Source organism: Anas platyrhynchos, chromosome 1, assembly GCF_047663525.1.
Source record: "Anas platyrhynchos isolate ZD024472 breed Pekin duck chromosome 1, IASCAAS_PekinDuck_T2T, whole genome shotgun sequence".
Taxonomy (NCBI): Eukaryota; Metazoa; Chordata; class Aves; order Anseriformes; family Anatidae; genus Anas; species Anas platyrhynchos.
The window spans coordinates 43,025,517-43,044,917 of NC_092587.1; the positions used below are offsets into that span (position 1 = coordinate 43,025,517).

The following is a 19,401-nucleotide window of genomic DNA, read 5'->3' on the forward strand; positions in this document are numbered from 1 at the left end:
AGGCAAAGTCCTCAACTTCTCTGGGAAACCCATGCCAGTGCTTCATCACCCAAAGCCAAACAAAAACAGCCACAGTCAGCCATCCTGAAAGGGCAAACCAAGAGACAGACACACTGAGGAAAGGTCCAAAGTGGTTGCTGGACCTAGAAGCAGGAGTTTCCTCAAATGAATAAGCTGAGCCTCTAAATGAAGAAAAATAATGTAGAAGACAAGAAAGAGTATAGCTATGAGCTATAATTTTAGGAGTGTTTGTAGCAAAAACACCACAGGCTGGTGCCATCTGACAGTGGTGTCTGTTGCACTAGACTAAGTTCCAGACTGGTCTGCTTTCCTGATGATTACATAGCAAAGGACTGTGTCATTATGGTTGTTTTGTAAAACATCCCATCTTGGTTCAAAAATTGCCAGTGGTAGGGAAGCTGACACCATCCTAAGTAAACTGTTCAAGTATTTAACTACTTTCACCATTATAAAATGTATACCTTGTCTCCAGACTATTTTCTTGTGCTATTGTTGGCCCGAGCAGCTCTCAGAAGAGCAAAAATTCAATTCCCACATAGTTATATTTAGGCTTGATCATATCAGTCGTAAGCTCTCCTCCCCCACAAGATGTCTTCCAACCTGTAGGAAGCTTCTCCAATTTCTTAACTTCCTCCCTGCATTGTAGATGTTAAAATGGCAAATTCTTTCACGCCAACAGTCACAACCATAGAATTAGCAGATGCAATACAATCTCCTGCAATATAATCTCATTCCACCTGCTCCACATTCCCTGCTCACACCTCTGAGGATCAAATTAGCCTTTGCAACTGCAGCAGTGCAAGCTCCCATTCAGTAGCTCCCACACCATGAGTAAAGCCTTCACCTGAGTCCCTTCTCCCACAGACATTGCTGCCAGCCCACAAGTGGGGCCCATGTCAACTTACCACTGGGCTGTTTCAAAAACACACATTATACTCTTCTACTTACTTCAACATTTAGGCATGTTAGCTAGCAAACTTTCAATCCACTTATGACAAAATTTGTTAATTTGGTATCACTGTAGTTTTTGTTTGTTCGTTTAATCAAAACACAAAGTTAAGACCACATCGAATTCCTTGCTGGAACCTTATTACAACAGCCTTTGTGTTTATTAGCCAAATCCATAACCTAAACCTGCATTTCCATAAGTTACCAACTCAGTTTTATGGATTTTTTTCCATAAACACAAGATTCAGTATTAACTACAAATCTCCTCTCGCTTTTAATGATTCTTGTATGCAACATTTCCGTATTTTGTCTGAGGTCAATAAGGAGCTGGTAGGCCTGTAATTACAAGTGTCAGATTACTTCGTTTTTTTGCTATTATTTCTTCTCAGCTTATGGGGAATCTGCCAGATCTTCAAAGTGAAGGAGGGTTAAGCCTAGACAAGAGCTGGATAGAAACTCCTCCTCTTCCCCCTCAATTAAATACATCAAAATAGGTGCTCAATCTCTCAGCAAGTACAGCTTTTGTGGAGACCTGGAGAGCAGCTCTTCTCACTAGTTAACCAAAACAGGCCCAAGGGATGGGAACCAGCAGGGACTCCTGCATCTGAATCCTAAATATAAAGGACTTTCTGATTAAGGAGGAAGTGGAAAGCTGAGACAGGAAAGAGTTTATTTGTATGATGGGTGCTCATATATAATTTATATGCAATAAATGTTTCTAGCTATTTCATTAGTTGCAAATAAAGTAATACAAATGTGCACCACTTGCAGCTGATGCATGGTGTGTGCCTGAGGCTGCTGCCAGCTGAATAGCAGTGATTCACGGGGGGATGATTTAACACTCCAGCATCGTCGCTATCCAAATTCTGCTGCAGGTTAATCCCTGGAGCAGATGCTCACCACTTTTTCAACCACTCGTAGCTTGGCTTATTAACTTAAGCTGCCAAAGATTTCCATTTAAACTATCACGTTGGCTCCAGCCTGTGGTGGGTGAAGAGCCAGCGTATATTTGTCTCTCTTACCTTCTGCAGGGCTGGAGAGCTCTGGGACAAGGAGTGCAACAGGCTTGTGTGTGCCTCGAGCCAGGCGAGAGAGAACAACCTAAAGCATCACAGCCTTTTCTGAGCTTAATATGTTCGCAGCTATTTCGCAGTCATAGAATAGTTTGTGTTGGAAGGAACCTTAAAGGTCATCTAATTCCAACGCCCCCACCATGGGCAGGGACACCTTCCACTACATCAGGGTGCCCAAAGCCCCACCCAGCCTGGCCTTGAATACCTCCAGGGATGGGGCATCCACAGCTTCTCTGGGCAGCCTGTGCCAGGGCCTCACCACCCTCTGAATAAATAATTTCTTCCTAATGTCTAATCTAAACCTACCCTCTTTTAGTTTAAAGCCATTACTCCTTGTCCTATCACTGCACTCCCTGATAAAGAGTCCCTCCCCAGCTTTCCTGTAGGCCCCCTTTAGGCACTGGAAGGCCACTATAAGGTTTCCCTGGAGCCTCCACTTCTCCAGGCTGAAAAACCCCAACTCCCTCAGCCCCTCTTTGTAGGACAGATGCTCCAGTCCCTTGATCATCTTTGTGGCCCTGCTTTGGACTTGTTCTACACTTCTGCATCCTTCTTGTGCTGGGGGCCCCAGAGCTGATCGTAGCACTCCAGGTGGGGTCTCATGAGAGCAAAGGAGAGGGGGAGAATCACCTCCCTCACCCTGCTGGCCATGCTTCTCTTGATGCAGCTCAGGCATCAGGAACTCATTCATATCAGCAAAAATTATTAGAAAAATAGGGAAAATTAAGGGGAAAGTATGCAACAAATGTCAAGCAGAGCCCAGAGGTGGCAGAACTTCTTGGGCTGCAGGACATTCATGTCCTGCCTCAACTCTTCCCATGTGGGCAGCACATTTAAACCCTTGTGACTCCATGGGAGTATCTCCAAGGGCCCATTAGGGATCCATGCTCTGAGGAGCAGGGCCTTCCCTGTTGTCACTGAGTGCCTCTCTGCTTCTCCCAGCCCCACTGTGGGCTGCCCAACCAGTGGGGGGCTTTATATACTGGTTGTGCTATCCACTGGAAGAAAAAAATGAGTTAAGCTAGCAATAGGATGCTTTTTTTACTCATATAACTGTGTGAGAGAGTTTGGGGTACAGGGCTATAACTAATAAATCACCATAAATAGATCAATATGCCAGCACTTTAAAGCTTGAATCCGAATAGCTATGGGGAATTTGTCCCTTGGTAGCAATCAATCTGCTGTACTTAAAGTTTCCTCACCAGATCTGCAGCTAGCACAAACTGATCAATGCTGTTCCAAGTCAGCAGAGCATAACAGCTTTGCATGTCCCAAGATTTACACTTGCAAGTCTCCTCCTCCTCTGCTAGGACACAGAGGTTAAATTATCCTTTGCTAAGTGCATGGGACATCTCAAACTAACTCCCAGCCTTTCATGCAAAACCAGCCTCTTACTAGCCAGGAAACACCTCAGCACCTTGCCAAGCGAAGGCTAATTTGGTCCCACACCGGCAGCAAAGCCACTGCAGTAGCCTGCAGCACTTCTTAGAAGTAGATGTTGCAAAATAAATTCTGTGAGCAATCCAAATTTTGCCATGCATCCTCAACAGTCCTCTCCTCGTGGGAAATGGTTTGCCAGGCGGTGTCAGAGGGAAGAGATGCAGTGTTGCAGGATGCTGGGCTGCTCTTTCAAACTGGCTAAACAGCACTGCTAGAGTGGAGAAGAGTGGGTATGAGGGACCTGGAAAAAATCTCAACAACCTGCCTTTGAATTATAGGGTGACAGTGATGCTGCTAAGGAAGGGTCCAGGGCTGCATCCCAGTGCATTGTAAAACCTTCTTCACTTGGAGCTCCAGCTCTGAAAGAAGGTCCTCTCTGGAAGAGCTGTCTTTGTTTGGGAAAAGGCTTCTCTCTGTGCTGCTCCCATGGGGAAATCTGTTTCTGAATCATAAATCCGACAGTTGTGCCAGGTGTTTTGTGCCTACCTGCAGTGGAGATAGGAAAGGTGGGGAGGGAATGAGAGGTGAAAACATCTCTCCCAGGCAAATGGAAGCACAGCTAGAATGGCTGGCAAGGGGGAAGCAAGAGTAACCATTTGGGAATTTGAGATGGGACCATCCTACCAGAAACATGTTGCTCATCCCTGGGAATACCCTTCTATCCCACATCATCTATTGCTGGTGATTTCTGTAAGGAATTTTCCCTTTTCCCTGAGGTTCCTGTTGATGGAGCCTCCTACCCTAGTGAGTAGGAATGCAAGACATGGGAGTCAGAATTCACGAGAGGAGCCATCCTTCCCACCCAACACCTAGAGGTCATCTCTGTGACTCAAAGCAAAAAGCCCAGTTTCCTCTGGCTGCTTGACGCAGGATGACTTCTGGCTGCAGGACGATGGGGGAGAGGGTCCAAGACCTGTGAGTGGCAATGCACATACCTGCAGGGCAAGCATTTAGAGCAGGATCACCCAAGCAAGGCTTGTGCCTGAAAATTTGTGTTAAATGGAGGTCAGGGCTGTCTGATAAGCAAATTTGATAACTACTACCTACCTACAATCTCTGTCAAGAGCTCTAGGCTGTTAATGAGCTCCCTGGAAACAGCTCTCAGCATGTGGCTCTCAAAGGATGTCGCCTACAGGCACAAAAGTTCTCAGAGGTGAAATTCCCCATGCCTTTGGAACATGTGGCAGCTGAGACCTGGGGACTCCAGAGGGGTACGCTGTGCTGTGCTTGCATGGCTGGCTGGCCAACACCAACACCTTCGACGGGCTTGGTCCAGTGTCCCCCAGAGATGACTCTGGCACACAAGGATGTGCTGTGTGTCGTGCTTCAGGTCTGCATGCCCGATGCTCTCTACTTTTCAGATTGCAGTTATGAGGCAATAGATTTTCCTGGCCCATGGCGTGTTGTCCCACCAACTGTGGGGATTTGTGTGAGGGGTCCACATCACTCCTGCTCCTGACACAGGGTCTCCTTCCTCAGGAGCTGTCACAGACAGAAGAACTGCAAGCCTGCCAGCCACTGCCTGTGAGCAGCCCCTTGTAGCCACTGCCTGAGTTACTGCTTTTAGACGGCTTCTGATGTTCAAATCCTAGCAATTCACGGGAAGGCCCTGCCCTCCATAATGGCAGCAGCAATGATTGAGTACATATCTGTTCTGCCAAGTTATTTCTTGCTTTTCACCTTTTGTAATCAGACACCCACCTCTGACAGCTGTAGGAAAGAAGCTGTAGGTGATCCTGTGGCCTCTCTCCCTTTGTATGGTTCCCCAGTACTTGTGGTCTGCTTGCCCGCTTCTCGTTGATGCAGAAGGCCTAAGAAAAAGCAAAGCATTAGACTTTCCAAACCTAAAGGAGTTCACATTGATTTCCCTTCTAATGGTTCACCTGGAGGGGAGTTTGTGAGCTGCACAGCACTTTCATTTCTACTGTGCAATGGGTCCCCAAGCTTTTTACCTTTCTGCCATGGTACAGAGCCTACTTTGCCAGGATGTGTTTGAGATAGGCAGGAGAAACAGGGCTGTAAGCTTCTGTGTTGGTTTCTTTCAAGCTTCACAGGCTCTTCTAAAAATGAATTGTGCAATTTAGGAGACTGTTGTGCTGAACTGAGCACAGAGATTTCAATTACCAAGACCAAAATGAGTCCCTAAGAACAGACATTTGTTCTGTCCTCTCCAGTCGTCCCAGCAAGGTGTCCCACTGCTCAAAGCACTGTTTGACTTTTCCTCGTTTGGCTGCCCGGGTCCTTGAGTGAAGGCGAACGGTTGTGGTTGGTGTTAGGCCTGAGAGACTGCTAGAGGGAATGCTGGGCACCAGCAAGCAGCATTCACAAGGGTACTCAGGTATTGACTGCTCCGTGAACTTTTTCTTGAAGCCTGGTCTACATAGCCAACCCATTTCTGGGCAAATAATAAAAACAACTGTGTGGAAATCTCTCGGGCTGAGAGGGGTCTGCTCTTGTAGAAGAGTAGAGGTGCTCGTGCAGTGCTGTCTGTGATGTGCTGCAACTGAAGCAGTGTGATTACAACAAATGGCAGAGCTCAGAAGAGTTTATCTGTCAGAAAGAGATGTCAGTCCAGCGCTGGTGTGAAGCACAGAGCTGGTTTGATGTCCCTACGATACTCCTGGGCAACATTTAAACGCCTCACACTGTAAGGCTGCAGTACAGGCAGTTCCCACTAGCCGTCATGTGCCTTGCGAAGGCAGTCAGGGATGCAACAGCACCTCCATGGCTGAGGCTCCTTACAGCCCCAGCAGGTGGATCGCCGCCTCAGACCTTTGTTACCCTCGTTCCACAAAGTGAACGTTCCACATCAGTGAGCCTGATGGCACCGTACCACGGGCCACATTTACAGTAACCGCACAGTGAGCGGGGTTCCCCTTCTGGCTTTAACACCCTGGGGAGGCCAGCCCCGCAGCCCACTCCTCAGCCCCCAAAGACCTCCTCTCCTGTCCCCTGCCCCCCGTGTGCCCCAAGCCCCCCTCGGGGCTGCCACCCCCTGCCCGCGGCTGCGGGAGCGCATTGAGGAGGCACCAAAATGGCCGCGGCCGCCCCGTGCCGGCGGCGGGGCAGGGGCAGGGACGGGAGGCGGGGGCCGCCGGGCCGCGGGGCGGTGCGGGGCAGCCGGGGCCGCCCCGCCGCCTCCGCTCACCGGGCTCCGGGCTCCTGCCGCGGCCTCGCTCCGCCGTCCCGAGCGGACAGAGGGGTAGGAAGGCAGCCGGGGCCGTGCCTCCACCCGCGGCGCCCTCGGCTGGAACCGGGACACGGAGCCCCCCGGGCTGCGGGGGTCGGGGGTGGCGGGGTAGGAGGAGGCAGGTCCGAGGTCTGTCGGTCTGTCCCTCGGTCTGTCCGTCCGTAGCTACCGGGATCAGGCCCGGCGAGGGCAAACGGGGTCGGAGCCGGCCATCAGCGGGCGGGGTGAGGGGTGGTTGCAGCAGGGTGCCAGGGGGCAGCGTGAGGGGACGTGAACCCCAAAGGAGGGACTGGGGAAGGGGACACAGCGTGAGAGAAGTGGGGCAGGGTTTGGGGGGCAGGGACCAGATGGGCTTGGGGTGATGGGAGGATATTCGGGACAGCCCTGGAAGAACCCCAGAGGCTGGGCAGTGCTGGGGGGTTCACTGCAAAGCCTGGGGCTGAGTGAAAGGTGAGATGTAGCTCAGGGACTGCCAGGGCAGCTACGGGAAGGTGTCAATAATCTAATACTGAAGACAGTCTCCTCGTTCCCAAAATTGCCTTCTTGGTCCGAGGCAGGTGCCTGACTCCTTGCTGGGGAAATTCTGCTTGCTTCCCTCTCGCCAGATCGCTCGTGCCCTCTGGTCAGGTCGCAGCTGCTGCGGAGTCACGGGGGGAGTTTTTCTCCTCCTGCGCAGGGAAAGCTGCTTTCTTCCCAGGAGCGGTGCTGGTACGTGCTGGGAGGGGGAGTCCCCAGGCAGGCGAGCAGGAATGGCAGCTCGGGATGTTAAATGGGGAGCTATAAATCAGCAAGCTGCTAATTAAGACCGCAGAAGCCTGGTGAGTTACTAAAGACCTGTATTACTCTTTTCAGAGAGCTCTGGGCCATTAACAAGCTCCCTGGGACCTGTTTCAAGCACGTGGCTCACAGGGGACATTGCTTGAGAGCACTTTATTTTGGGCATGTTCTCAGAGGTGAAGTTTCCCGTGCCCTGGGGCCATTTGGCAGCCAAGGCCTGGGGATCCCCAGAGGGACACCCTGTGCTGTGCTTGCACGGCTGGCTGGACAACGCCAACACCTTCGACAGGCTCATCCCTCTGCTCCCCAAAGGTGGGTCTGGCTCACTGGGATGGCTCTTGCTGTGTTGCAGGGCCACATACCTGATGCTTTCTCCCTTGCAGATTGCCATTACGTGGCGATGGATTTTTCTGGCCATGGTTTGTCATCCCACCGACCTGCAGGCTCCCCCTACCATTTTCTGGATTATGTGAGCGATGTGCGCCGGGTCGCAGCAGGTGGGTAGTTAAGGGACCCTAGAGGGATGTTAGTGCAGGGGGTGCTCTGTCATTCCTGCTCTTGGGAAGAAGTAGGCAGCATTTACTGCTGGGAGAGGGGTCAGTTCCCTTTGCTTCTCCCCATTCTGATGTTGGCTGGTGCTCTGATAATGCAAACTGAATAAAAACACATCTTTCAGTGAGGTATGTTTCAGATGGCGGCATTGATTACGTGCTATTTTCCCATGAGCCTCTCATAGTGCCCTAAAAATGGTCTGAAGAGCCCAATTCACTAAACTTGGAATAATCCTCCTTTCACCCAGGCAGCAGACCTGGCTCAGCATCCTCTCTGCTCCTGCTGAACGCCCTGCAGCAGGGTGCTTTGTCAGGGTCTCCGTGTATCAGGCACCTTTGGTTATTGCCACTCTGGTGTCTGGCAGAGTGGGAACGTGCTGTAGTTTGCCACACAGAGAGTGCTCAAGAGCTGTGTGACTTAACTACCAAGGAAATGAGGTGGTGGATGTGCTTTTTTCTTGAAAACCGGCCGACTTAGCCAGCTCATTTCTGGGTTGGGAAGCAAATTAAGCATTGCAGAAGCCCTCCTGGGAGAAGGGGCCTGTGGTGGTCGAGAAGCAGCAAAATGCTGCTGCTCCGGTTTCTAACGCAGCACTGTCTGTTTTTGTCTGTTGCCACTTAGCATTGCAGTGGAGACGGTTCACCCTGATGGGTCACAGTATGGGTAAGTGGCTCTTGTCCTTGTAAGCTGTGAGATTCACGGAAATATGAGTAGATAATTAATTTACAAGGCATGCTGCTAGGAGCTGGGTTGGAATATTTATTATACTGTGTCAAGTACCGGGTTCTTGCTTGAGTGATTTGAAAATCTGCACCCTTGTTTAAAATGCCTCTGTTTTCAAGACGCTGTGGTACAAACAGCGTGGCTCTCCCTGTGGGCATTTCCTGAACTCCCAGGAGGGAACAGGGATGGGTTGGTTTAACACAGCAGTAGTCACAGCAGTCCTTCCTGCTGTCCCTGGGCTTTGTGGCCTTGTGGCCTCCAGGCAGGGTCTTGGTGGGTCACAGGGCTTGCTGAGGGGAACCAGGACTCTGTGTCCTTGATGTGGGTTTGGTTCCCCAGGGCTGCTCTGTACCTGCTGGCAGTAGTGTTTTAACTGGTAACTCTTCCTTACCTTTGCTGCCTGAGAGGGAGATGGGGATGTGGCAGGCCAGCCATCCCCTTCTCTCCTTGTGTTCTCCCTGCCAGAAGAACTTTGCTCTGTAGCCTGGGCTTTGTGCCTCGGCACGAGGTGCATTTGTGCCTCTAAGGCAGCTCCTGTGTGGGGAAGGGGAGTTCCTGTTACCGGGGGTGTCCTGCTTATAACTGAGCACCATTCTTTGCTTTGCAGGTGGGGCCGTGGCAGGAATGGTGAGTGAAACGTTCTTTCTTCATGGGGTTTGTGACTTTTGCAGCTGGAACAACAAATGGGAGGGGAATAAAGGGGCAGACTGTGTGAGACTTGGATCTCAGGGGAGGAGAGGCCATTCTCTGACTCCTCTCCAGTGTAACAGGATGAAGACAGCACTCAGTGTGCTGCTTTTTGCTTTGTCTCATAATGTTTCATCTTTCCTCAGTTCTCGTTCCTTTATCCTGAGATGGTGGACAAGCTGATCCTGCTGGAAAATCTCGGCTTTCTGCTAGCTCCAGAGGTTAGATTTCACGTGTTGTGCCCCTCCCTTTTATTAAATAAAAGATGTGTTTTTTTTTTTACATCATTGTCCAAGGAAAGCACTGATGTGACCAGTCCTTTTGGCAGGCACAGACGTGCTTGTTGTTGCATGAAGCGTGGTCCCTGCTTAGGGTGGCCCTTGAAGAACACTTGGTAGTGCTGAGCATCCCGTAGTCCCGTAGCATTGAAATTCACTTGTCTGTACTGTGCTTGTGTGCAAAAGGAACTGGAACGTCTGGCCAAGCAGCTGCAAGGTTGTCTTTTTGCCAACAGCTTGTTGGGTGACCTGGATGCAAGACTGGCAGATTTCTTTTTCTGTTCCTGGCAGGACATAAAGCTGCTTTCCCAAACTGCCAGCATGACTCCCAGGTGCTGGGGGGTGGGAGGCAGAAGGGGGGGACAGAGGCACAGGGTCAGAGAGACAAAAGGTAGCAGATTTCCCTTGTTCTTTTGGACACTTGTCCTCAGCTCACAAGTGAAGTGGGAGGGAGTAGGAGAGATTGCCAGGGTGAAAAGTTAACAACTTCAAGCACTGCTGTATAGGTTTTCAGCTTCTACCTTGCCTGTTATGTATTGCTGTTCCCTTTCCCCCAGGAGTGGGCAGTTTTAATACGATGTCTGTAACTGGTAGGAGTTACGAGAGATGTTGAAGGGTGAAATACCCCTTTCTACCCTCTTGATTAGGGGTAAAATGACTCAGAAGAGGGAGGTTACTCCTGTGCTCTACGTGGCTTTGTTTTAGGACACTGAGGCGTGGCTGAAATCAAAACGGATGGTTATCGACAGGTTACTGAGCCTAGAGGCAAGGCAGCAAGCTCCCAAAGCACATAGCCCTGAAGCAGCATTGCAGAGGTGGGTTCTCATCTGTCTTTTCGTTTGCTGCCTGCCCTCATCGTGGACAGCTATGGGTGCATGAACAATAAGGTGAAACTGTCCCTGTTCTGCCCTTTCAAGTCCTCTGGAATCTCAGCAAGTCTTTTGGCTTCTGCAGCCAGCTTCCTGCTCTTCTCTGAGAGCTCGCTGTCACCTTGTCATGCCATTTTCGCTTCGCTTCCTCCCTTTTTCAGCAGCGCAATCTCTCTGCCATGTCTCCTCCAGGCTGTTAGAAGCAAACAGACATCTGACAGCTGAGGGTGGGGCGATCCTGCTGCAGCGAGGAGCAACTGAGACACCCGCTGGTAAGGGGCTGCTTGGAGACAGGGCTCATCACAGTACCAGCTCAGCACCGGGTGTAGGAAGGGAGCGGTGCCAACAGCCATCGTCTTCCATGGGGTACGGGGTGCCCTGGATACAAGTTTCCACAGCCTGAGGGGGATCAATTAGGTCTGGAGGCAGAGCTCTCCTTTCCCAGCAACCGAGGTTGGAATGGGTAAAGAAAAAGACATCTGGAAAGGAGATACCAGGATGAATCCTGCTCCTCTTATCTCAAAAAGTCGTGGGCAGACCCCGAGGTGAGGGGCAGAGGGGGCAGAGCAGCTCCCTCTCTTCTGACTCATGGAAACCCTGCCTTGTTTTCGTTGCAGGGCTGGTGTATAACAGAGACATGAGAGTCCGTACGGTAAGCGGTGCAGTTCTGACTTGCCCCCTGCTGCTTCTAAGGCCTGAGCTCGCAGAACACAGAGGCAGGGGAGGCCCACTCGCTGAGCCCAGGCTCTGCCTCCACCCAGCCGTTTACTTACTGCTTCCCTAATTCCCACACCTCTTTTAAATGCTGCTCTTAAAAGAGCCTACACTTGATCATTAACTGACTCAGCTTACAGAGTCACTGGAAAATGTTACCGAATTTTTTAGCAGTTTCTGAGCCCCGGGGCCTCCTGGCCACATTTTCCTGCTGTTAAAACTCTTAAGGCAGCAGATGGATGGATGCTTTAGGTTAGCTTCTTTGTGGGGTCACCCTTATAAGAAGGGGGGAGGGAGTGGAACCAAGTCCCTTACATTTGATACTTTGATAGCTTTGTGCCACTACCAGGCAAGTAGGGCCGCCTCTACCTGTGCTCCTGCCAGGCTGTGAAAGCCGGAGCATTGTACTATCTCCTTTTTAGTAAAAGGATTTTTAAAGCTTTTGCTCTGCTGTGAGATCATTCCCATATGTGCTGCAACCCAGCAGGCAGCGTTGTTGGCAGCCCTGAAACGCAGCTGGACAGAAGGAGCAGTTGCAGAGCCAGCCACTCTTGTGTGCAGCCTGGCAGCTTACCCGGTCTCTGCGCAGCAGCCGTGGGGCCTCAGCCTCTCCTGCCTTCAGAGCTGCTGCTGCCACGGGGTTTGGGGACGTGCTGCGTCCTCGGCTGCTGCCCCTGACCTTTGTTGCTCTCCCTGTCTTTGCACCTGCAGCAGAGTCGCGAGTCCCTCACCGTGGAGCAGTGCGTGAAGCTCTTGCAGAAGATCCAGGACCGTGTTCTCATCATTTTGTGAGTGAGGCACAAGCACAGCCAGCCCGGGAACCTCAGACAGCTCCTTGTCCCGTTACCTGCAGCACAATCTTAGTTCTCTAGGAGGTCTAACGCTGGCTTCTCCACGAGGACTGCCCTGGTAGCTCCTTCCCCCAGCAGGGCACAACCTGTGGTTAGCGTTTAAAGCAACAGCATGGAGGGGGGAAAGGGACAGAGAGATGCAAAAGCTGGCTGGGAGGAAAAAAGAGCAGAAACAGGGTGGGGCAGGGCACGATGGACAAGTTAAGGAGCCAGCCCTGGGAGGATGTTTAACCAGTCTCCACTCCGATACCAGGCAGTGGCCTAAGGGCTTAAATGAACAGTTTGGCAGGCAGTAGCTGCTCAGCCAAGCTGTGCCTTGCTCCTTTGACTGCCATGTACAAACAGGTAACCATGCTGTTTTCAAGCAGCCTATAAAGAGCAGTGGGGCTGTCACCCCAGGCTGTGTTGGGATGCTGCTTCTGCCCCGGACAGCCACAAAGAGAGGCACACCGTGTGCTGTGCTGAGCCTCGCTCTTATTTTTCAGAGCACGAGATGGACTCTTGGTACCACACAAGCTGGAGAGCAAAAACCACTTTGTGATAGCCCTGCGGGAGGCATTCGAGCGTACCCTCAAAGAGGTGAGAGCAGCCTTCAGCCTCGCATCTCTGCGGGGTACCAAACCGGGAGCAGCTAGGAAGTAGCTTACCCTGGTGGACACCTGCACTGGGGGATTTGTCCTAAACAGCCCAGCCCTCACAAAGGGGGAAAGCCAAATTTTCTCCTGCTGCTAAAGTCCTGGTCAGCACTGCCCTCTGGAGCCAACTCATCCCATTTCTTCCTGTCCCTGTCCTGCCCCCAGTCTCTGGATTGTAATCTCTTTATGAGATGCTTTGTCTGTGGCTGGCATGCAGCAACATAAAATCCAACCCGTCTTTGAGACACCGTTTCCTTTAGCTTCCTCCCCTGGTGGGTGCCACAAAGCAAGCGTAGCTTGCCTGAGGGAACACTTTCCTCCTCTTTTATCTGCTTGTGTCTTCTCCCTGCAGCACATCCAGCTAGTAGAGGTGCCCGGGAGTCATTTTGTGCACATGAACGAGCCTGAGGTGGTGTCCGGGATCATCAGCAACTTCCTGACAGCGCACAGCACCAGAGCAAGGCTCTAGGCAGGTTTCACTGCAGCAGCAGCTCAGAACAGGGAGCTAAAAGCAGACTCTGGAGGAATTGTCACCATTCCTACCTCACATCCAGCAGTGGCTTCATGATGCATTCCTAAGCTGAACTTTTTGAATGGGTGGAAGCAGAGCTGCTCATTTGTCCAAGGGAAAAGGAATTTTCCCTCCACTTCCAGCTCTGGCAGTGCAGGGTCAGATACCCAGTGGCCTTCCCCTTGCTTACTCCTAACTTTTGCACCCTAAAACAGAGCAGGAACACAGGCACAGGTGTCCTGTGCGGGAGCAGCAGCACCAGCAGCTGCAGCACTGTGAGAGGGGTGGCACGTTCTTGACTCCCCTCTGAGAATGGTGTGATCAGGCCCTTCCCAGGGTGAGACCTTCTGAAAAACACAGAAGTGTTCAGCTTCTCTGCTTATTGTCATGAGTACCTGAGCTCAGAGCGCCTCAAGCTCTCTGTTCTACTGCTGCTTTCTAAAAAATTGGCTTAAATGAGAGCTCACCTGAGCACACAAGGGCATTCCAATGAGCTCCTAGGGAATGAGACATTAATCCTCTAGCTGAAACAGCTGGGAGAACTACTGGTAATTGAAAAGTTGGCAGAGATGATTTCTGTCCTTCTAAATAAAGATTGATCTACTGTTAACACTGTCTTTGTACGGGAGAGTGGACTTCCTTTCTTTCAGGATGCTCACCCGAGCAGCTAAAGTGCCAATCCTAAGAAGCAGTGATTTTAACATGCTGTATCGAAAGCAGAATGCATGTAAAGCATCCATCTGCCTTGTAAATTGATGCAAAAAGCCAAATGAAGCAAGCAGACCTGGCAATCTCCCCACGCAATGGAAACTGCATTTACAGTGAGTTTTCTAGGGGAGGGTGAACCTATCTCAGCCCAGCTCTGTGGAATTTATCAGCACTTCCTCCTTACGCTCATGGGCAGTCCCTTACTAGGGCTGCGGGCAGTAAAATAAACGTGTAGAAGCCTGGGGTGGCTCCTGTCACACCACAGCAGCAGCAGTCACAGACTGCTGGAGTGAAATGCAAGTTATGTGGGCAGCAGCAGAAGCGTGGCTGGATGTGCCTGCTGCCACCCTTACCTGCCTCCTGTTGAGGCAGACAGGAGGCCTGGGAATTTACCCATCATTTTTGCCTTTTTTGTTTGGTTGCTTTTAATTCCCAAGGTCACTCCTTCCCCTTCTTCCTCACCCCCCAGATAAATGCATAAAGGAGCACTGAGAAATAAGAGCAATCAGCCATGGCTTTTATCACCACCCCAGTCCAGCACCTAAGAGGTTGCTTCCCACAGCAGAGCAAGGGAGAGAGAGGCGGTCCTGCGTGTTGGGGACAGAGCAGCAGTTTATTTACAGTGCTTCAGCCATTCCCTGCCCCTGCAGGGGCTGTGCTGGGCCAATTCTGTCTCTCACCGAGCTCCAGGAAGGCTTTGGGTAGCAGGGAGATACAGGCTGTCCCAGGACATGCCTCTGTCCCCTTGCCCCACGCACCCTGGAAAGTGCAGGCGTGGCCAGGAGAGCAGGAGGATGCTGCTGCGAGCCAAGCCAGCTCCCCTTGGATCCCAGCTGTGGTTGCTGGGATCTCCCACTTCAGGTCCAGGGGCAGGGACAGCATGAAGCTGCCTCAATTCCTTGAAACTCGCTGGCACGTGGAGTCTGTCAGCAACTTTCCTGCCCTCTTCAGCGCAGGCATCTGAGGAAGCAGCTCGGCGTGGCTCAGTACGGCCTAAACTTGCGCTGGGCTCGCATCAGCGCGATTCTTTGCTTGTCCTCTTCGAATTTCTTCCTCAACTGGGCAATATCTGAAATGGGCAGAACAAAAAAAAAAAAGGGATGTCGTACAGGAGCAGCAGACCTCCCTCTCCCTGGGGAGCTCCACCTCAGCAGACCGTGACGGGTTCAGTCCTGCCACTTTAAGCACATGCTTCCCAGAGCAGGTCCCTTTGCACCAGGGCTAAATACAGAGCTGAAGCTCTGGCTGTTCTCCTGCAGTGCTGCAGCTCCCTCTTGGGGACAGAAGATGCTAGTTTTCCCTCTCAGTAGCTGCCTCTATGCAGACTGACAAAATCTGTTAGAAAGCTGTGATCTGTATGCTCTCCCACAGATTGTTAGGCCGCGTGGTGGCAAGGGCCCATGGGAACTGGTGAGGCCATTCACACCACCACCAAGGCAGCTGTTCACCTGCAACTGGCTGCTGAAGGAAAAAGGGATAGTGTGGTCCACTCTTTGGACCACAGCAAGAGGAAAGAGACAGGCAGGAGGGGACTCAGACACTCACGCTCTCTCTTGGTCTCGCGATGCTGCCAGGCGTAGAAGTTGAGCAGCTCTTTGCGGGCCCTTTTCCGCCTCTCCCTCTCCAGCACCCGCAGGTTGGCGGCCTCTGTCCGGGGCAGGCCAGGCTTCCGGCCCCTCCGTGTTACCTTCACCCAGCCCTCCTCATCTGGCACGCCCTCCTCCTGGGCCGCTTTGGCTTCTTCCTAGAAAGGCAGGAAGGCAAGGCGCCTTAGTGCAGCTGGGCTGCCAGCCAGTCTGAAGCATGGCTCCCCCAGGGTCCCTCTTACACATGTGAAAAGTTACAGCAAGATTTGAAGGAAGGCACGGAACCAAGGACTGAGGTGCTCAAGTCTCAGTCACAACAGTACGTGCCAGGACACACTTTATTTGTGGATACCAGGGGCGATGAAACAAACCAAACCAGAACCTGGCTGTTCACCACCAGCCCTGCCAGCCACTGTGTTTCCCCTCTGCCATTTGCAGCAGGGCCTGGGCACTGGGAGATCCTCTCTCTCTTCCTTTCCCCCTCCAAACAAACTGCTCAGGCTGGGTTTCCTCCCCAGCTTGGCCTCACCTGTGCTACCTTCTTGTCATAGTCTTGCATGAAGGTGTCCACCTCAGCCTTCAGTTCTTCCTGATCCACTACTGAGTCTGCGTATCTGGCGATCCACTCTGAGACACAGACAGTAGAAGTCAGCCACAGCCTCTGTTAGAAGCAAGCCCCAGCGTGGTGCATTTAAGCAGCTCTAGAGAGAACTGCTGTAGGAAATGACACGCTCCAGTCCCATTTCTGTTCAGCATCCCCACTGCCTTAGCTCATGAACATTCAACTTGAGACCCAGGCCACAGGCAGTAAGCAATGGGAAGCTAAATGATGGGAAGAGCTTGCATCTTCCCCGAGCAGGAGCGAGCTACCTGAAGCCCAAGAGGTGCAACATTCAGGGCTGCCTTCCTACCAAGGGGTCATCTTGCAGCCTCTGGTGCCTGTTTATGAGTCTGGCTTCCGTTCTGAGGGTAAAAAACAGCCAGTTTCTCTGCAGCTACGTGAAATTGAGGAGATGTGGGGAAAAACTCTCCTACCATTGGACCAAGTGGACCCCATCCTCCTGTAGGGTCACTTAGTGAGGCTCTACAATGCCCAATACAAGAAGATAGCAATAAGATAGAGGAAAAAAAGCAGAATAATGAAATATTGGACATCTCACCAGCTCAGGCTCATCACGAAGAGGCAAGAATGAAATTGAAACATGCTAGGAAGTATTCAGCAAGGAAGAGGTTTCCCCTGCTCTGGCTGACAGGAGGACAGCTGCTGCTTACTTACTACTAACGCCGGTTTTCACAGGGTGACTGTCCGTTGATACCAGCAGGGGACCTTCCTGTGCCAGGGCCTTGACCGCCTGGACGCTGGCTGGTTTCTTGAACACCACGTACGCTACTCGAAATCCCTACAAGAAGAAGAGCCACCCAGGCCAGTCAGATACACTGATATATGTACTAAGGTGATGCAGGAAGGAGCTGAAGCATAGAATAGCAATCAAAGCACAAGTTACAGAAGGATGGATAAAAAAAAAAAAAGGAAGAGAAAGATAAGGCAATGTTGAACCACGTTGCCAAGTCTACTCATGTAGTTTTTCCACAACTCATGCTAAAGAGCACTGCTCAGGAGTTGAGCCTTCTTCCCCTTGTGACCACTACAAAACTCCAGTCACCTCCCCCCGAGCGTTACCGTCGCGGTCCTGCGGCCGAAGAACCTGGACCTCTGCTTCTCCGCCTTCTCCCCCGGCCCCGGCTTGTCCCTGACGTCCACGCTCTGCACCGGCCCGCAGCTGCCGAACAACCTGGACAGAGCCCCCTTGGTGCGGAGACCGGGAGCCGAGCGTCAGAGCGGGGCTGGAGCGCCCCGGCCCCGCCAGGAGCCCGCCCCCGTCCCCTCGGGCACTCACCGGGCCGCAGTAGGGGGGCACGTTGAGGACGAAGAGGGTGCGGGCGGGCGGGTGCGCGTCGCCGGGCCCCTCCCGCACGCGGTGCTCCTTCACCAGCAGGCAGTGCGGCGAGCGCTGCCGCTCCCCGAACTTCACCGCCAGGGCTGCGGGAGACACGGCGGTCACACAGCGCTCGGAGACGCTCCCAGCCCCCGCTCCCCCCTCCCCCGCCGCCCCCCGGCCCCTCACCCGTGTATCCCGGCGGCGCCGCTCCCGCCCCACGCGGCCCGGCGGCCGCCATCTTAGCGCGGCGGGAAGCGGCGGCGGGGCCCGCCGGGAGCTGTAGTTCGCCCCGCGCCGCGCCTAATGGCGGCGGGGGCCGGCCCTCAGGAGGGGCCCGCCTCCAGGCTGGGCTGAGGGAACGGCCAAGCCCCTCCAAAAAAAGCCTCTACCCTGCCCTAAATCTCAAAACCTCATTTTTTCAGTTTTATTTTTTATCCCAGGTGGTGGTGGGGCGCATTACGCAGTCATGGGAAATAAATGAGGGAAAAGGGGAGTAAAAGGAGGCTGAAGACAGGGCAAACAAAGTAGCTGTTGGGTTATGGCGCCCAACAATCTAGCTTTAGAGGTGTATTTCTGCATTTAGTTCCTCTGGAAATCCTTATGGAAATGCAATGCTACAAAGAATACCTAGGTGGAGTCTCTAAGGAACCCTATGCTTACTGTTAAGGAAACTTATTGCACACAATCGGTTAGTTTAACAGACCTGAACAGTGAGAAGAGTATAAAACAGCAGCTGTGCTTAATGCTAGAGAGGCAAATAAAAGAATAAAGGAATGTTAAGGATATGTAAAAACACTCAGAAGACAACAGTAAGTACAACTGTTCTTAAAGACTCTTGTAAATCAGGAGAAGGTGAAATACAACCGTTACAGAGGAAGTTATATTTATGAGTGGATGGAAGAGAAGACAACTCCAAAAATAAAGATCTTGAAACAGGACGTGTACAAGGTGAAAAAGCAGTTTGTGAAAGGAAGAAATTATATATCAAAGTTGAAGAACATTTATCAGATGATATGGTACATGCAAAAGCTATAAAAGTATACCAGGCAAACTTGCAAACTGTGGCATCACTTCAGAAGACAGCATATTTTTGAAAAAGCAAAGGAAGTTTGAGAGACGCTATTATGTATTACCTACCACCTGTCCTGGACAGCCACATTGAGTTAGTGCAAACCATTCATATTTCATGTGAGCTTACAATCTCTTAGTAGCCCCCCCAAAAAATATAACCAAATGTGCACAGATGTTTGGTCAGAAGATGGTCAGTGAGAACTCAGTGGAATGTAACAAGATTAGCATGACAATTCCAGAACAGTAAGAAATTTATCAGCTGCAAGGTGAGCTGCTTAAAAAAAGTCTAGAATAACTGCAGGTTACTCTTCTTTCAAGCACCCACTGAAACAAGCAACACTGCAAAGAACTAGAAAGCTAAGATGACTTCAGAGAGCTGACTGATGACAGGAGCAGGCAGAGCAGTGCACAACCAAGACACTGCTGTAAGACAAGTCATAGAGTGGCATTTAGACAATCATCGACCTGAACAATTTTAAAAAAAAAGGATTTACTGCACAGATCACAGAGATAGAGAACAAAGCAGTAGTTCTTCCAAGGAAGTATGTTAATGTCATCATAATTCATCACAGATAACCTGAACAATGCATGATTTAACAGCAAGTTACAAAATGCACCTTGGTATTTGGCTTTTGGAATGGATATAAATCAATTAAAAAACCTGCTTCAGTCTCCCCGTTCTTTCAGAAGACAAGATATGCAATCATGATACATGTCTTCACATTTTCAGCCTTATCATTTTATTATCTAGCTGGTTATGAAAGCACCCTACTTTATCTGGAACAGGTACTCTAACTTTACAGCTGTACTTTAATTATTTTTAAATC

The 19,401-nt window shown here is 51.3% G+C and overlaps 2 protein-coding genes and 1 long non-coding RNA gene across 6 annotated transcripts; 1 reads left to right on the top strand and 2 right to left on the bottom strand.

Moving 5' to 3' along the window:
- Window positions 1-943: 943 nt before the first annotated feature.
- On the bottom strand, window positions 944-6,432 carry LOC106014775 (uncharacterized). Its single transcript, XR_001186341.5, has 3 exons — window positions 5,435-6,432; window positions 5,184-5,293; window positions 944-3,968 (listed from the first exon to the last, which is right to left on the bottom strand). It is a non-coding gene; the product is annotated as an uncharacterized lncRNA (long non-coding RNA).
- Window positions 6,433-6,537: 105 nt separating this feature from the next.
- Window positions 6,538-13,884, top strand: SERHL2 (serine hydrolase like 2). Of its 4 annotated transcripts, none has more exons than XM_038182957.2 (13): window positions 6,575-6,684; window positions 7,230-7,380; window positions 7,525-7,761; window positions 7,833-7,946; window positions 8,623-8,664; window positions 9,332-9,351; window positions 9,558-9,632; window positions 10,395-10,504; window positions 10,751-10,830; window positions 11,176-11,210; window positions 11,984-12,060; window positions 12,609-12,702; window positions 13,111-13,884. In XM_038182957.2, exons 3-13 carry the CDS (start codon window positions 7,614-7,616, stop codon window positions 13,225-13,227), a joined length of 912 nt encoding a protein of 303 aa, XP_038038885.1. In that variant the 5' UTR covers window positions 6,575-6,684; window positions 7,230-7,380; window positions 7,525-7,613; the 3' UTR covers window positions 13,228-13,884. The 4 variants fall into 4 exon arrangements, with proteins under 4 accessions (XP_038038868.1, XP_038038885.1, XP_038038877.1 ...); XM_038182949.2 differs by having other exon boundaries at window positions 6,589-6,684; window positions 7,278-7,380; XM_038182940.2 differs by lacking the exon at window positions 7,230-7,380 and having other exon boundaries at window positions 6,538-6,684.
- A 681-nt stretch (window positions 13,885-14,565) lies between these two features.
- Window positions 14,566-17,848, bottom strand: RRP7A (ribosomal RNA processing 7 homolog A). Its single transcript, XM_027453608.3, has 7 exons — window positions 17,690-17,848; window positions 17,462-17,604; window positions 17,245-17,370; window positions 16,840-16,963; window positions 16,093-16,190; window positions 15,523-15,721; window positions 14,566-15,046 (listed from the first exon to the last, which is right to left on the bottom strand). The coding sequence occupies exons 1-7, from the start codon at window positions 17,739-17,741 to the stop codon at window positions 14,961-14,963; spliced, it is 828 nt and encodes a 275-aa protein (XP_027309409.2). The 5' UTR covers window positions 17,742-17,848; the 3' UTR covers window positions 14,566-14,960.
- Window positions 17,849-19,401: the final 1,553 nt, after the last annotated feature.

Bases quoted from the DNA above. Each gene is read 5' to 3' on its own strand.
- SERHL2 (XM_038182940.2), top strand. From the start codon at position 7,614: ATGTTCTCAGAGGTGAAGTTTCCCGTGCCCTGGGGCCATTTGGCAGCC. The intron at 11,211-11,983 runs GTAAGCGGTGCA...TTGCACCTGCAG, and splicing joins GAGACATGAGAGTCCGTACG to CAGAGTCGCGAGTCCCTCAC. The intron at 12,703-13,110 runs GTGAGAGCAGCC...TTCTCCCTGCAG, and splicing joins TCGAGCGTACCCTCAAAGAG to CACATCCAGCTAGTAGAGGT.
- RRP7A (XM_027453608.3), bottom strand. From the start codon at position 17,741: ATGGCGGCCGCCGGGCCGCGTGGGGCGGGAGCGGCGCCGCCGGGATAC. The intron at 16,191-16,839 runs GTAAGTAAGCAG...TCTGTGTCTCAG, and splicing joins TGTGAAAACCGGCGTTAGTA to AGTGGATCGCCAGATACGCA. The intron at 15,722-16,092 runs GTGAGGCCAAGC...CTGCCTTTCTAG, and splicing joins ATGACAAGAAGGTAGCACAG to GAAGAAGCCAAAGCGGCCCA.